The following is a 15,614-nucleotide window of genomic DNA, read 5'->3' on the forward strand; positions in this document are numbered from 1 at the left end:
TGCAAGAAAAGAGAATCAGACTAAACATCAGGAAGAACCTTCTACAGGTAAGAGCTCTTCAAGGGCGGAACAGGCTGCCTCAGAAGGTGGTGGGTTCTCCTTCCGTGGAGGTTTTTAAGAAGAGGTTGCATGCTCATCTGGCATAGTGGAGATTCCTGCATTCCAGGTGGGTGGACTAGACAACAAACAGAGTCCTCTCAAATGCTAGTAAAGGTAAAGGGGCCCCTGACCATCAGGCCCAGTTGTGTCCGACTCTGGGGTTGCGGCGCTCATCTCGCTCTATACGCCCAGGGAGCCAGCGTGTCTGCAGACAGCTTCCAGGTCACGTGGCCAGCAGGACTAAGTCACTTCTGGCGAACCAGAGCAGCGCATGGAAACGCCGTTTACCTTCCCGCCAGAGCGGTCCCTATTTATCTACTTGCACTTTGGTGTGCTTTCGAACTGCTAGGTGGGCAGGAGCTGGGACCGAGCAACGGGAACTCACCCCGTCATGCCCATTCGAACCGCCGACCTTCTGATCAGCAAGCCCTAGACTCTGTGGTTTAACCCACAGTGCCACCAGGGTCCCACAACACACAGAGTCCTCTCAAATGCTATAACTATAATTCAGACACTCTATGATTCTCCTCATTGTGAGTTTCTTTATGGAACGTGAAATCGGAGCTACGGCTGAAGCTCATTTCACATTACAAGCATTTCTATGGTTTCCAACATATGAATTATTTGATGGTGAGTGGGTAAAAGCTCTTTCTACATTCCAAAACTTACATGGTTTCTCCCCACGGTAAGTTAATTGATGAGAAGTGAGACTGGGCCTCTGGTTGAAGTGGTTTAACCCACAGCGCCACCTGGGTCCCTGCAGGCATACTTTAGAACGTACAAAAAGCTAAAATACTGAAAGGCATTAAAATTCATACCCACTTTCTAAGCATCTGGAAAAGTGCTCCCTGGTCCACAAGGTTGGCAGGGCCTGCATAAGCACAGGGATTTCTCCCTTGTCCCACAGAATATTCTCTCCCTCTCCTCTCCCTTCATGCAATAACTAGCCTGAAGCTTGCCAGTGATATTTGGCTGAATTTTCCCCCAGAAACTCCTCAGGTAAATACAAAAACTGGATACACAATAGAATAAACCACCCAGAATCGCAACTCAACTCAAAAGATTCTCAAAACTGCCTCTTGGTAGAGGCTTGGTGAGAATCTCAGTTGTCACGTCTTTGGTTTTATAGTACAGTAATAGAATTGTTCTATCCTGCCTTCATCACAGGACACCTAGAGTCCTGCATCCAGTTCGGGGCACTGCAGTTTGAGAAGATATGGACAATCTAGAACATGCACAGAGAGTGACCAAGGTGATCAAGAGTCCGGAAACCAAGCCTTATGGGGCACAGTTGAGGGATCTGGATATGCTTGGCCTACAAAAGAGAAGGCTGAGAAGAGATATGATGTCCATCTTCAAATATCTAATAGGTTGTCACATGGAACATGGAGAAAGCCTGTTTTCTCTTGCGCTGGATGGTAGGACACAAACTAATGGATTCAAGTTACAAGAAAACCCACATTCCACTCTGCTGTCTTCTCAAAATGTAGGACTTGGAATGTGCTTTCGTCTCTCTGACCCAAATGCCCAGAGTGATCCTGCGTTGGAGAATGAAATCAAGGAAGCATCCAAAAGAGTGAGGGTGGAAGAAAATTTATTGGAATTTTTCAACATACAATAAAATCAGACTAGTCTACATGTCAGGCGGCAGAGGAAACAACCCCCACAGCAGGTTGCCAGGAACAGACAAGGAAAAGTCCTTACCACCTGCTTTTTATTCAATATTTACAGACAAGAGGCTTAGAACGCAGCCCCTTGGACTAATGGCGATGTCCCGAGTGACTCTCCACCCCCTTTTCCTCCCACTTCCTCATTCGTCACCTTCTCTGCTACAGGGCTCCTGAGCCCTTTGCTCTACTACTTTCAAGGCTTGCCAGGTTCTGGAAGAGGGGGGCATCAAATGCTTTCTAAAGACACTGTGTCTGTCAGCTATTCCTCTCCTGGTGATTCCTCTTCCTCCTCATCTCCCCTTATTTCCCAGCTTTCCCCCTCATCTGCCTCTGAGCTGTGACCTCCCTCAAACCCCTGTTGTAATTCTGAACTGTCTTCTTCTTCTCTGGAAGGGTCAGGCTGGGGAGGCGGTCTCCACCTGTCCCCCTCTGCCCAGTCCCTGACACCATGGAACAGGAACAGAAAACAAGCAAACTGGAATGGGTGCAGAGGAGGGTGACCAAGACGTTCAAGGGTCTGGAAACCAAGCCTTGTGAGGAATGGTCAGCCTGGAAAAGAAGACACTGAGAAGAGATATGATAGCCATCTTCAAATATCTCAAGGGCTGTCTCATGGAAGAGGGGACAAGATGAAGAAAGCCTGTTTTGTGCTGCTCTGGAAGAGCAATGGATGCAAGTTGCAAGAAAAGAGAATCAGACTAAACATCAGGAAGAACCTTCTACAGGTAAGAGCTCTTCAAGGGCGGAACAGGCTGCCTCAGAAGGTGGTGGGTTCTCCTTCCGTGGAGGTTTTTAAGAAGAGGTTGCATGCTCATCTGGCATAGTGGAGATTCCTGCATTCCAGGTGGGTGGACTAGACAACAAACAGAGTCCTCTCAAATGCTAGTAAAGGTAAAGGGGCCCCTGACCATCAGGCCCAGTTGTGTCCGACTCTGGGGTTGCGGCGCTCATCTCGCTCTATACGCCCAGGGAGCCAGCGTGTCTGCAGACAGCTTCCAGGTCACGTGGCCAGCAGGACTAAGTCACTTCTGGCGAACCAGAGCAGCGCATGGAAACGCCGTTTACCTTCCCGCCAGAGCGGTCCCTATTTATCTACTTGCACTTTGGTGTGCTTTCGAACTGCTAGGTGGGCAGGAGCTGGGACCGAGCAACGGGAACTCACCCCGTCATGCCCATTCGAACCGCCGACCTTCTGATCAGCAAGCCCTAGACTCTGTGGTTTAACCCACAGTGCCACCAGGGTCCCACAACACACAGAGTCCTCTCAAATGCTATAACTATAATTCAGACACTCTATGATTCTCCTCATTGTGAGTTTCTTTATGGAACGTGAAATCGGAGCTACGGCTGAAGCTCATTTCACATTACAAGCATTTCTATGGTTTCCAACATATGAATTATTTGATGGTGAGTGGGTAAAAGCTCTTTCTACATTCCAAAACTTACATGGTTTCTCCCCACGGTAAGTTAATTGATGAGAAGTGAGACTGGGCCTCTGGTTGAAGCTCTTCCACATTCCAAGGACCAATATGGTTTCTTCTCTCATGAATTCTTTGATGGTACATAAGACCGGCTCTCTGAGTGAAGCTCTTTCCACATTCCAAGCACTCATATGGTTTCTCCCCTGTATGAATTCTTTGATGGGAAGTCAGACTATCTTTCCGACGGAAGTTCTTTCCACATTCCAAACAAGCATAGGGATTCTCCCCAGTGTGTATTATTTGGTGGGAAGTGAGCATATTCTTCCAACTGAACTTCTTTCCACACTCCAAGCACTCGTATGGTTTCTCTCCTGTATGTATTCTTTCATGGTACATGAGAGCAGCTCTGTGAGTGAAGCTCTTTCCACACTCCAAGCACTGATATGGCTTCTCCCCTGTATGAATTCTCTGATGGTACATGAGACCCGCTCTGTGAGTGAAGCTCTTTCCACACTCCAAGCACTGATATGGCTTCTCCCCTGTATGAATTCTGTGATGAGAAGTGAGCTCGCTCTTCTGACGGAAACTCTTTCCACATTCCAGGCAAAGATAGGGTTTCTCCCCTGTATGAACTTTTTGATGAGAAGTGAGCATATTCTTCCCATAGAACCCTTTCCCACATTCCAAGCACTGATAAGGTTTCTCTCCTGTATGAATCCTTTGATGGGAAGCGAGACTATCCTTCCGACTGAAGCTCTTTCCGCATTCTAAGCATGGATAGGTGTTCTCCCCTGTGTGAATTATCTTGTGGGAAGTGAGCATGTTCTTCCAACTGAACCTCTTTCCACATTCCAAGCACTCATATGGTTTCTCTCCTGTATGAATTCTTTGATGGGACATGAGGCCAGCTTTGTGAGCAAAGTTCTTTCCACATTCCAAGCACTTATATGGTTTCTCTCCTGTATGAATTCTTTTATGGGACATGAGAGCGGCCCTCTGGGTGAAACTTTTCCCACATTCTAAGCAGTGATATGGTTTATCCCCTGTATGAATCCTTTGATGGAGAGTGAGACTATCCTTCCGACTGAAGCTCTTTCCACATTCCAAGCACTGATAAGGATTCTCCCCTGTGTGAATTATTTGGTGGGAAGTGAGCATATTCTTCCAACTGAACTTTTTTCCACACTCAAAGCACTCATATGGTTTCTCCCCTGTATGTAATCTTTGATGGTACACGAGGCCAGCTCTGTGAGTGAAGCTCTTTCCACATTCCATGCACTCATATGGTTTTTCCCCAGTATGAATTCTTTGATGGGAAGTGAGCTCGCTCTTCTGACGGAAAGTCTTTCCACATTCCAAGCACTGATAGGGTTTATCCGCTGTATGAACTTTTCCATGAGAAGTGAGCATATTCTTCCCATAGAACCCCTTCCCACATTCCAAGCACTGATAGGGTTTCTCTCCTGTATGAATTCTTTGATGTGAAGTGAGACTATCCTTCTGACGGAAGCTCTTTCCACATTCCAAACAATGATAGGGTTTTTCCCCTGTATGAATTCTTTGATGGAAAGTTAGACTTTGCTTCCGGCTGAAGCTCTTTCCACATTCCATGCACTGATATGGTTTCTCCCCTGTATGAATTCTTTGATGGAAAGTGAAAGCATCCTTTCGATTGAAGCTCTTTCCACATTCCAAACAATGATAGGGTTTTTCGCCTGTATGAATTTTTTGGTGGGAAGTGAAACTTCTCTTCCAACTGAAACTCTTTCCACATTCTTGGCACTGATATGGTTTCTCCGTGCTGTGAGTTATTTGATGAGAAGTGAGGTTGGATTTCCGACAAAAGTTCTTTCCACATTCCAAACACTGATGTTGTTTCTTCCCCAAAAGATTTATTTGATGGGAAGTGGAGTGGGAGCTTTGACTGAATCTCTTTCCAGACCCTGAATATTTCAACGGCTTCTCCTCTCTGTGGATTCTGTCGGGGTCTCCCGCATTCTTCATTTGCAATTCTTCAGCACCTGCAACCAAGAGAGAAATTTATTAGAGCTTCAGGAACAAATGCAGCTCTTAAATATTGGAACCACAAAGATCAAAAAGCCAGGATCTTTTCTTTTATGTCTTTTGTTAAGCTGAAACATCTCCAATCTCATCTCATTCCTCAAACAAAAATGACACAACAAAAACAAAAAAGCTGACTGAAGTTTCTTCGTTTTCCCAAACAACTTCCCAAACAACTTTAAAGCCTACATTTTAAAAGGCTTGGGCAGTTCAGTCCAGCCTGGTCATGGTTTAAAAAAGCATAACTGAATGAAGAATATTTGCAGACCAAACAGCAGATAGTCCCACATCCAAAGTGAGCTGCGAGAGTCTTAGAATCCCAGATGCTAGACGGAACGCTCTTGAAATACATCAATATGTAGGTTTGTCACACAGAATTTCAAAACAGATATTACAATCCCACAGGGAGCCTTACCAAGCGAGTCCAGGATCCCACGATTCTCCTCCATGACTTCGTTATGCAGAGCTCTCTGGTCAGGATCCAGCAAAGCCCACTCCTCGTCTGCGAAATGAACAGCTATATCTTCAAAGCACACTGGAACCTAAAAGAAAAAGAAAAGTATCTTCCTCTTAGCTTAAAGCTCATCTACTACACAGGTAATGACTGACCAGTGAGAGTGTCATCAATACCAAGAAAGGTCCTAGAACAGAAAATGAAGCAGTCAGTCTGTGAGCACTTAGAAAAGGCAGATTAAAATAAAGAGAAACCCATTAAAAAGAAGAGTCTTTTTAAAGTATCTTCTAAAAAAATTCTTCTAAAAGATTTGTTTTAAATTATTTCAACTACAGCAGACCAACACAGCTCCCTACTTGAACCATTAATCTAGTGCAGCGGTAGTGAACCTTTTAGAGACCGATGCCCAAACTGCAACCCAAAACCCACTTATTTATCGCAAAGTGCCAACACAGCAATTTAACCTGTATATCTCATTTTTTCTGTATTTCACATTTCTTTGACTGCTGTTGTAATAAATAATCCTTCATAAAAGTTATTGCATTACATTCTTCATTAAATTATCTTTCCATCGATACATAATTTTATGGTATAACTCAGTGCTTTTTTTTCTTAAAAAATGTTTAAGGGTACTCTCATTTTGACTCAAGAAATTCACCTCTAGGGAAAAATAAAAACATTTCAAATCTGGAGAAATAAATACAGGGAATTTGTTCTCCCGTTAAATTCACAAAATGTTTAGGGGTATGTGTCCCCCTGCGTCCCCACAGAAAAAAAAGCACTACAGTGGTACCTCGGGTTACATACCTGATTCGTTCCGGGGTGCGGTACATAACCTGAAAAGTACGTAACCCGAAAAGTACGCAACCCAAAGTGTACGTAACCCGAGGTACGACTATAGTGGTGTTATGAGCCATCAAACCTCGGAAATACATTTTTTCCAGTAGGTTCCACAATTTTGGCCACTACTGTACACTGGAGAGCTGTACTAAGAGCCACCCTCTCCCAGTTTTTAATATGCGCACATACAAATAAATATAAAGAGACTCAGCCAGATGGGCGGAGTATAAATAATATATTACTATTTCTCTGTCGACGTCCGCGGGAAACCCTAGTGAACATGTAATCCCAGCAGCCCCTTCTTAGGTTGCCGTATTTATATGCTTACTGACCTGGGAGTTAAGCCCTGCTGAACTCAAGGTGGATTACTCCCGAGTAGGAAAAACAGACTGGCGGATCAAAAGTCAATACCTGCTCAGCCCTTCAATGCTCGCCAGACCCAGGTGCCAGAGGCTTTGGACAGTGCGAGCCCTCCTCTCCTCCACCCCCGGCATGGAAGCTACGGCCCTACTGGGGCTCTGAGTGCCCTCTCTGGCACGCGTGCCATAGGTTCATCACCACTGATCTAGGGTTTCATGCACCACAGACCATCTATGTTCATCATCTTGAAATTCTGCCAGTCAACTGGCTACAAATCCGCCTCATGCAGCCCTACTAACGGAATGAATGAAATGCAATAGGGACAAATGTCAGGTTCTAGTGCAGGGGTGGCCAACTCCCAAGAGGCTGCGATCGCAGAGTTAAAAACGGGCAGTGATCTACGCCCTTTTGGGGGGTTCAGGTCTAAGTTGTTGAGCTTTTTCTTTTGAAAGGAAAGGCCTGTTTTGGGGGGTTCAGGTCCTTTTTTAGGGGAGCAAAACTTGCTGAGCTTCTTTAAGGGGAGCCAGTGATCTACTGGTAGATCACGATCTACCTGTTGGACATGCCTGTTCTAGTGGAATGGTGGTGGACTCTCCTTCCTTGGAGGTTTTCAAGGAGAGGTTGGGTGGTCATCTGTCATGGGTGCTTTAGGTTGAGATTATTTCATTGCAGGGAGATGGACTAGATGAGCCTCGGGGTCCCTTCCAACTCCATGATTCTATGACATGGCTCTGTGGCTTTCTACATGTTAAATGCGTTGTTGTTTTAATGGCATTTTTTTATTGTGTCTTTAAACGATGGGTATTCAACTTTGTATGAATGGGTGGAACTCCACACGGCACGGTGGTCTTCAAATCACTATGTCTGCGAAAGCATTCCTGTTGCCAGACGGAAGGACCCCCTCTTTATAAACTCTCCCTGTGTGCTGTTCTGGGGTGGAACTCTCCTGATGCGCAAAAGCCAAGTTCAAGGGGCGCATGGGGGAATGGAGAGTAGGAGGAAAGGGGGGAGAAGCCCATTGTGCAACTGAGGAGGCTGATTAGGTGAATCCTGGCAACCTTTTTTCCAGGGTTTCTTACCTGCTTCCCAACTTATACTAGCATTCCACTATCAATATAGCAAGAAGACAGAGCAGGAAGAGAGAGATTTCCTCAGCCTCAGAGGAACCCTGACTGCTCCTTTCCCCACAGTGCTCCTTCCTTACCACATCTGGTTCTACAGCCACTGCTTCCTCTCCGCTACCATGAAAAGATGGATGAGGAGGTTTTGCTGGCATCCTTCTGTCATCTGCGAGAAATAAAGGGATGTAGGAGACCATGAGTGCATGCTTTCCTCAGAGGTGAAGCAGTGCATCTCTAACCACAGATGGACCAAATAAATAGTAGTAAAAAGTAAAGGCAAAGGACCCCTGGACGGTTAACTCCAGTCAAAGGCGACTATGGGGTGAAGCACTCATCTCACTGCAGGCTGAGGGAGCCGGCGATTGTCCAGACTCAGCTTTCTGGGTCATGTGGCCAGCAGGACTAAACTGCTTCTGGCACAACTCGACACCATGACAGAAGCCAGAGCGCACGGAAATGCTGTTTACCTTCCCGCCGCAGCGCTACCTATTTATCTACTTCCACTGGTGTGCTTTTGAACTTCTAGGTTGGCAGAAGCTGGGATAGAGCAACGGGAGCTCACCCTGTTGCAGGGATTCGAACTGCTGACCTTGCTGTCGGCAAGTCCAAGAGGCTCGGTAGTTTAGACCAGTGGTCCTCAACCTTGGGCCTCCAGATGTTTTTGGCCTACAACTCCCATGATCCCTAGCTAGCAGGACCAGTGGTCAGGGATGATGGGAATTGTAGTTTCAAAACATCTGGAGGCCCAAGGTTGAGGACCACTGGTTTAGACCACAGCGCCACGTGCTGATTGCATGCAAGATGTTTGTACCCATTTTATATTTTAGTTGCGCAGAAATACACAAGTGTATTCTCTAAGAAGATTAAAAGAATCCACAGATTAGTTTCAAAATCCACAGAATGTGACCAAATGGAGAAAAAAACCTTCCTCCTTACAGAGTGGCCTCTCTTTGGTCTCCAATGGAATCCTCTCGGTCTCAAAGGAATCAAAGTCCATTTCTGCAAAAAGATCATTTTCCTGAAAGAGCAACAAGGATTCAAAACAGAGAATAGGGAGAAGGATTAGAAAAGGAATGACAGGGGCAAATATTTTAGGGTATAAGAGATAATTCCTAGGTTGGTCCCCCCCCCAAAAAATATGGACCATTAGGAGAGAATTTGGGGATACTCTCTCTCATGTTCGAAGCCCTGTTTGTTCTCCGTCCTGTTTGGAGCCCCTTGGGAGTATCCACAGGAAAGTCTCTCTCACCTGCTTCCTCTCCTCTGCCTGACTCAGGAGGAATCCTTCGGCCAGGGCCACCGCCTGGGAACTGTTCTCTGCTCCACATTCCCTCACCCAGATCTCCATCTCCGGTGGAAGGACAGCCAGGAACTGCTCCAAGATCACCAGGTCCACCATCTGAGCTTTTGTGTGCCTTTCTGGCTTCAGCCACTGACAGTCAAGGTTGTAGAGTCGGCTGCAAACCTCTCGGGGTCCTTTGGCCTCCTGGTTGCACAACTGCCTGAACAGCTTGCTCTTCATATCTGAGCAAACGGTGTCCTCCTCACCCAGGATCTTCTGCACAGAGTTTTCCCATAATCCCCCACTGCTCTCGGTTTTGATGGCATGGCCTCTTCCTGCTTCAGAGCCAACTGAGTCTTGCTCATCCATCTGGGCTCTCAAGAAGCTTCCAAAAGGTCGGAAGGAAGCCTTTGTTCTTCTGCCAAGTTCCGTCTGTCCTTATGAGAACTGCTAACAAATCCTACAAAGCAAATACATTGTTCTGTTATAAGATCCATATGCTGTCAGGAGAAGATAAGATGTTCCTTGAGTAAGCATGGTTGAGTCTTGCTAAGAACCAGGCCTGGACTCCACCGCAGCCCAGACTCTGAGCTTCCTTTAACAGGAAGAAGTAGGAAAAGCAAGCCTCTAGCCCACCTTGAAGGAAAGTTACCATGCAAAATATGAAGGCAACTGATTGCTCCTGCCTTCCAAGATCATCTATCTTGGATCTGGTCCTCACCAGCAGGGAAGTACTGGGAAACCTGGGAGGACCTGCCTAGATCAAGGGAAGTAACCGTCTCACTCTCTTCTGCCCTGGTCAGACCACACCAGGCATCCCCAAACTGCGGCCCCCCAGATATTTTGGCCTACAACTCCCATGATCCCTAGCTAACAGGACCAGTGGTCGGGGAAGATGGGAATTGTAGTTCAAAACATCTGGAGGGCCGAAGTTTGGGGGTGCCTGGACCACACAATCAGACTCCATCAGGCAAGGCCTCCTTCCACCTGCCTTGCCTCACCCTCCAGTCTCTGTTTTTCAATTTGTATTGTATTTTTTATGCACTGTGGATTGCTGTTGTTCTGAAATGATTTATTGTAAATGTTAAGAGTGGGTTTCTGTTTAATTTTCATATGCTGATATTATTCTATACTATTCTAATGATTGTTGAACATTACATTATTTGATTGCTTATCTTAAAGCTATGTTTTATTATCACATTTTTGTATTACATTAGATTGTTATAAGGTTGTTTTGTATTTCATTAGATTCTGTTTCTTCAGCTTGTAAACCGCCTTGAGTATTGTATGATACTCAAATTAAAAGTGATGATGATGATGATGATGATGATGACACCTGGAGTCCTGTGTCCAGTTCTGGGAGCCACCATTTAAGAAGGATGTGGAGAAGCTGGAAGGTGGGCAGAGGAGGGTGACCAAGAGGATCAAGGGTCTGGAAACCAAGCCTTATGAGGAAGGGTTGAGGGAGCTGCGTATGTTTAGCCTGGAAAAGAGGAGATTGAGAGGAGATATGGTCTAAATTTAAACACAAATAATTATCTTCACTTTGAATGCTCCTCCCATGTTCATGGATAGACCGACACTTTATACTGTTTTATTGTTAACATCAGGGGAAATTATCTTCCTCATTCAACAAGGGCTCCTGACTAGGAATTTGGCTAAGTGCTGAAGACTGTTAACTCTGCTCTCTCCCGTTTCCCGCTTTGTTTAAACCCATTCATGAACCAGAAACTCATGCACTGACCACCAATAATTCAGCATATGTTATGGATTTGCCTCCAAATTTATCATACAATTTTTGTGATCTACAAATGAAGCGAAAAGACTCCGTCTATTTATTTGTATCATTGATTACTCCTATGATCCTTGTTATAAAAGGTAAAGGGACCCCTGACCATTAGGCCCAGTCATGACCGACTCTGGGGTTGCGGCGCTCATCTCGCGTTATTGGCTGAGGGAGCCGGCGTCGCGGGGATTCGAACTCACCCCATCGCGGGGATTTGAACTGCCGACCTTCTGATCGGCACTAGGGCCTAGGCTCTGTGGTTTAACCCACAGCACCACCCGTGTCCCTATGATCCTTGTTATAAAACCCAATAAAAAAGTTATTCCATAAGGGAAGGGGAAATACAACAGACAGAGCCCTACGTCCCATCTGCACTGCAGGACCCTTTTAAAGAGCCCTGGCTTCCTCCAAAGAATCCTGGGAATTGTAGTTTGTTAAGGATGCTGAGAGTTCCTAGGAGATACCCCATTAAGAGTGTTTTAAGGCTTCATTATTTTTGCCTGGGGACTCTGGGAATTATAGAACAGGCAGACGAAGCTGGTGGGAGAGGGTTTCCCAGTAACTCTCAACACTCAGGTGGGGGGGATGCCTCTTTCACCCCCAACCCCACCCCAGCTTTGCTTCCTTCCCCACAGGGCCTCTCCTGCCTTGGGATCCTTGGGTGGCAAGACCTCCAGGGTTCTCAGCTGGGCTTCCTGTTCCGTCTCAGAAGATCCTCTGGGCACCTGAGAGGCTGCATGTCTGCATCATCCACGAGTCTGGATCACACCCCTTTTTTTGGTAGGGGGGAGCTATACTTCTAACTGAAGGAAAACAGAGGATTTGCTTGCATCTGAAGGAACTCAGCTTCAGAACTGAGTTCAGAACAGATCCATAATAATATCACACCACCCCCTGGCCGTCCTATTGTTTCAGCTGTTGGTTCACTCACCGAACCTTTATCCAAGTACCTAGACTCATTCATATTTGAATACTCTACTGCCACCACCACATATATTCGAGACACTAAAGATCTCATTGCTAAACTGGAAGACTTTCCCATACCTAGAGGAGCGATCCTGGCAACACTCATGCAGGCTCTCTTTACACTAATATTCCATTAGAGACCATAAGAGGAACCATTGAAAATTTATTACGTTCCAGACAAGAACAAACCCCTCCTTATCATTTTTAATCCAATTATTGGATATTGTTTTTGAAAATAATTTCTTCAGGTACAAAAATGACTTCTACATCCAAACCAAGGGGGTTGCCATGGGTGCGGCATTGGCGCCATCAGTAGCGATCATTCACATGATTGACTTTGAAAACAAACATTTTTTTCTGAATCTAACCCCTTTACAAATGACATCACTTTGATTAAGAGATACACCGATGATTTGCTCATAATTTTTAAATCTGAAGCAACGTGTATTGCATTCAAAGAATGGGTGAACACATTGGACCTCCATTTAAAATTTACTTGCCAGCATCACAAAAAAGAAATTCCATTTTTGGATGTAGTGGTCTACATTTCAAATAGAAACACCTTGGCATTCAAACCGTATAAGAAATTAACAGATTGCTCTCTTATTGTTTTCTTTTTGTACTAATATTTGATTGAAACTTGATTGAATCCTGTGCCCTTGCGTGCTGCTTGCATTGTATTGGACTTTTGAAGAAATTGGCAGCATTAGCCCATTATTTCAGTTTTAGGTCAGATTTTCGCCTTTATTTCTTGTTTATATTTTATGTCTGTCTCCATCTGGCTACAGGTGAAACTCAGAATATTAGAATATCGTCGAAACGTGCATTTATTTCAGTAATGCAACTTATTATTTATTTTTCTTTTAATTTTTACAAATACTTTCTTTTGGAAATTCCACAGTAATAAAACAAATAGTTAAAATAATACAAAAATAAACTGAAATAAACATCGCTATTACATTTCATTAATTACATTCCATTTATAATTGACCCTAACTCTAACCCTAACGACAAGTAATTACAATTACAACAAATAAAGGCTTGACCTATCTTGCTTTGCATGTCCTGATTCATACATATTTGCACACATTTTTCTCCTCATCCAAAGACCCCTCTGGAAAGTGGCAAGCAGCGCAGCGATACAAAGCAAGGACAGAGTCGCGGACTCCTCCCAGCCTGGATCTGCAGAGAGGAAAGGACCCTCTGCTTCTTGGCTTGGATCCCCCCCCCATGCATGATCTGAACGCCGCCCCCCAGGCATCCCTCGGACCCCCTTTCTCCCCAATGCACCCAAAGGGGGAAGAGAGAAGGGACTCACCAAGGAAGCGCTTGCACAAGAGGAAAACCCAAGACCCAGCCTGCTCCCCTTTCAGGGAGGGACTGATGCGCTGGAGGACCTGGCCCCGCCCCACCCGGAACCTAATTTCCTCTCCTCTCTAGGAATCCAGCTCTGCTCCTTTTAACCCTTGCAAATCCGAGCGCACCAAGCTCAACCCTCTCTGCGCTTTCTCTCTCCGAAGCAGGAGACCTGCGCATTGCGCACATCCAGAGGAGAGGCTTTATTTGGGGGGGGGCGCTCCTGGCTGGGCTCTCAGCTGCTGCCTCCCTTGGTCAGAAACAGGAGGAGCAGCAGCAGCTGGCAGGGAAGCAGGGAACCCCTTGCCAAAATCTGCAGCTCGTATTTCATAGAATCATAGGACCATAGAATCATAGAATCGGAAGAGACCATAAGGGCCATCCAGTCCAACCCCCTGCCAAGCAGGAAACACCATCAAAGCATTCTTGACATATGTCTTTCAAGCCTCTGCTTAAAGACCTCCAAAGAAGGAGACTCCACCACACTCCTTGGTAGCAAATTCCACTGCCGAACAGCTCTTACTGTCAGGAAGTTCTTCCTAATGTTTAAGTGGAATCTTCTTTCTTGTAGTTTGAATCCATTGCTCCGTGTCCGCTTCTCTGGAGCAGCAGAAAACAACCTTTCACCCTCCTCTATATGGCATCTTTTAATATATTTGAACATGGCTATCATATCACCCCTTAACCTTCTCTTCTCCAGGCTAAACATACCCAGCTCCCTAAGCCGTTCCTCATAAGGCATCGTTTCCAGGCCTTTGACCATTTTGGTTGCCCTCCTCTGGACACGTTCCAGCTTGTCAGTATCCTTCTTGAACTGTGGTGCCCAGAACTGGACACAGTACTCCAGGTGAGGTCTGACCAGAGCAGAATACGGTGGTACTATTATTTCCCTTGATCTAGATGCTATACTCCTCTTGATGCAGCCCAGAATTGCATTGGCTTTTTGAGCTACTGCATCACACTGTTGACTCATGTCAAGTTTGTGGTCTACCAAGACTCCTAGATCCTTTTCACATGTACTGCTCTCAAGCCAGGTGTCTCCCATCCTGTATTTGTGCCTTTCATTTTTTTTGCCCAAGTGTAGTACCTTACATTTCTCCTTGTTGAAATTCATCTTGTTTGCTTTGGCCCAGTTGTCTAATCTATTAAGGTCATTTTGAAGTGTGATTCTGCCCTCCTAATTTCTCCTTTCACATCCCAAATCATCAAAAACAGACAGTATTTAGGGATGTTTCTCTCCCCCCCCCCATGGTCTGACAGTTGAGATTCACTGTTGAGACCGTGTTCATGGAAGACAATCTTACTCGCCAAAGCAGAAGACCCCCCCCCCCAAAAAAACACCCAACAGTATACAAATCTAAGTACAGTAACAGGTTCGTGGACAGATAGGTATTTTTTGGAAATAATCCGTTTAATGATCATGTTCATCCTTAGGCTGCTTTCAACCTGTTGCAATCCTATGAGTATTTGTTGATCGATGTCTTTCTTTACTTTAGTGAATCTGAAATAAAGAACAGTAGAAGAGGACCGTGGGGGGGGGGGAGAATGCTCAGAGTCTGGGGCACCCGCACAGGCTCACCCAGTAAATTCTTTGTGGGTGGCAGGACATCCGGCCCGGCAGTCCATTTAATCCGGCCCCTGTGGCAGTATATGTCATGGGGTAAAAAACAAAACAAAAACCTCAGCAACTTCAATCCTAAAAAAAGCTCAACAATTTTGGTTGACCCTCACGCATGTTCACTTCATCAAATCTGGCCCTCTCTGAAAAGTTTGGGCACTTCTGTGTTTACTCCTGCTAAGGCTCTTTCCACATCAGATGTAGGTTTTCTGCTCCACAATAGAGTTATAAGCGCCCTCTTTTCTTAGATAGATAGATAGATAGATAGGATTTTGCATTTTAAACATCAAAATTTCATATCAAATATAAAAAATACAACTCCCAACCCCCCCCATTATTTCCCTCAACTTCCTCTTCCTGGGTTTTTTACATCTTAACTTCTCCTGCTTGCTGTAATACATTTTAATTTTAAAATCTTTAACTTAATTAGAGCTATACTCTTCTCATTTTCACATCCTCATTATAGTCCCATTATTTATTTCGTTGCTGTGGTGTATTAAAGTAATAGCACAGCCAAGTATGTATTGTAATATATAGAGTTTATTGTATTGTATTACAGAGTTTATTTGAATGTACAAGT

The 15,614-nt window shown here is 45.1% G+C and overlaps 1 protein-coding gene across 2 annotated transcripts in view; it reads right to left on the bottom strand.

Moving 5' to 3' along the window:
• Positions 1-1,573: 1,573 nt before the first annotated feature.
• The window catches only part of LOC118092271 (zinc finger protein 420-like), a 38,410-nt gene continuing 24,369 nt past the window's right edge, over positions 1,574-15,614 (bottom strand). The window contains exons 1-6 of one of the 2 annotated variants that reach the window (XM_035130155.2): positions 13,379-13,464; positions 9,276-10,791; positions 8,963-9,044; positions 8,110-8,192; positions 5,667-5,793; positions 1,574-5,211 (exon numbers count right to left, since the gene is read on the bottom strand). In XM_035130155.2, coding sequence (XP_034986046.2) covers positions 3,212-5,211; positions 5,667-5,793; positions 8,110-8,192; positions 8,963-9,044; positions 9,276-9,677 — 2,694 coding nt within the window. In that variant the 5' untranslated portion in view covers positions 9,678-10,791; positions 13,379-13,464 and the 3' untranslated portion in view covers positions 1,574-3,211. Of the gene's footprint in view, positions 5,212-5,666; positions 5,794-8,109; positions 8,193-8,962; positions 9,045-9,275; positions 10,792-13,378; positions 13,465-15,614 lie in introns of those variants that run through there. The other variant, XM_060280474.1, reaches the window with a different exon arrangement.

The sequence above is a fragment of the Zootoca vivipara genome, chromosome 12 (assembly GCF_963506605.1).
Source record: "Zootoca vivipara chromosome 12, rZooViv1.1, whole genome shotgun sequence".
Classification (NCBI taxonomy): Eukaryota; Metazoa; Chordata; class Lepidosauria; order Squamata; family Lacertidae; genus Zootoca; species Zootoca vivipara.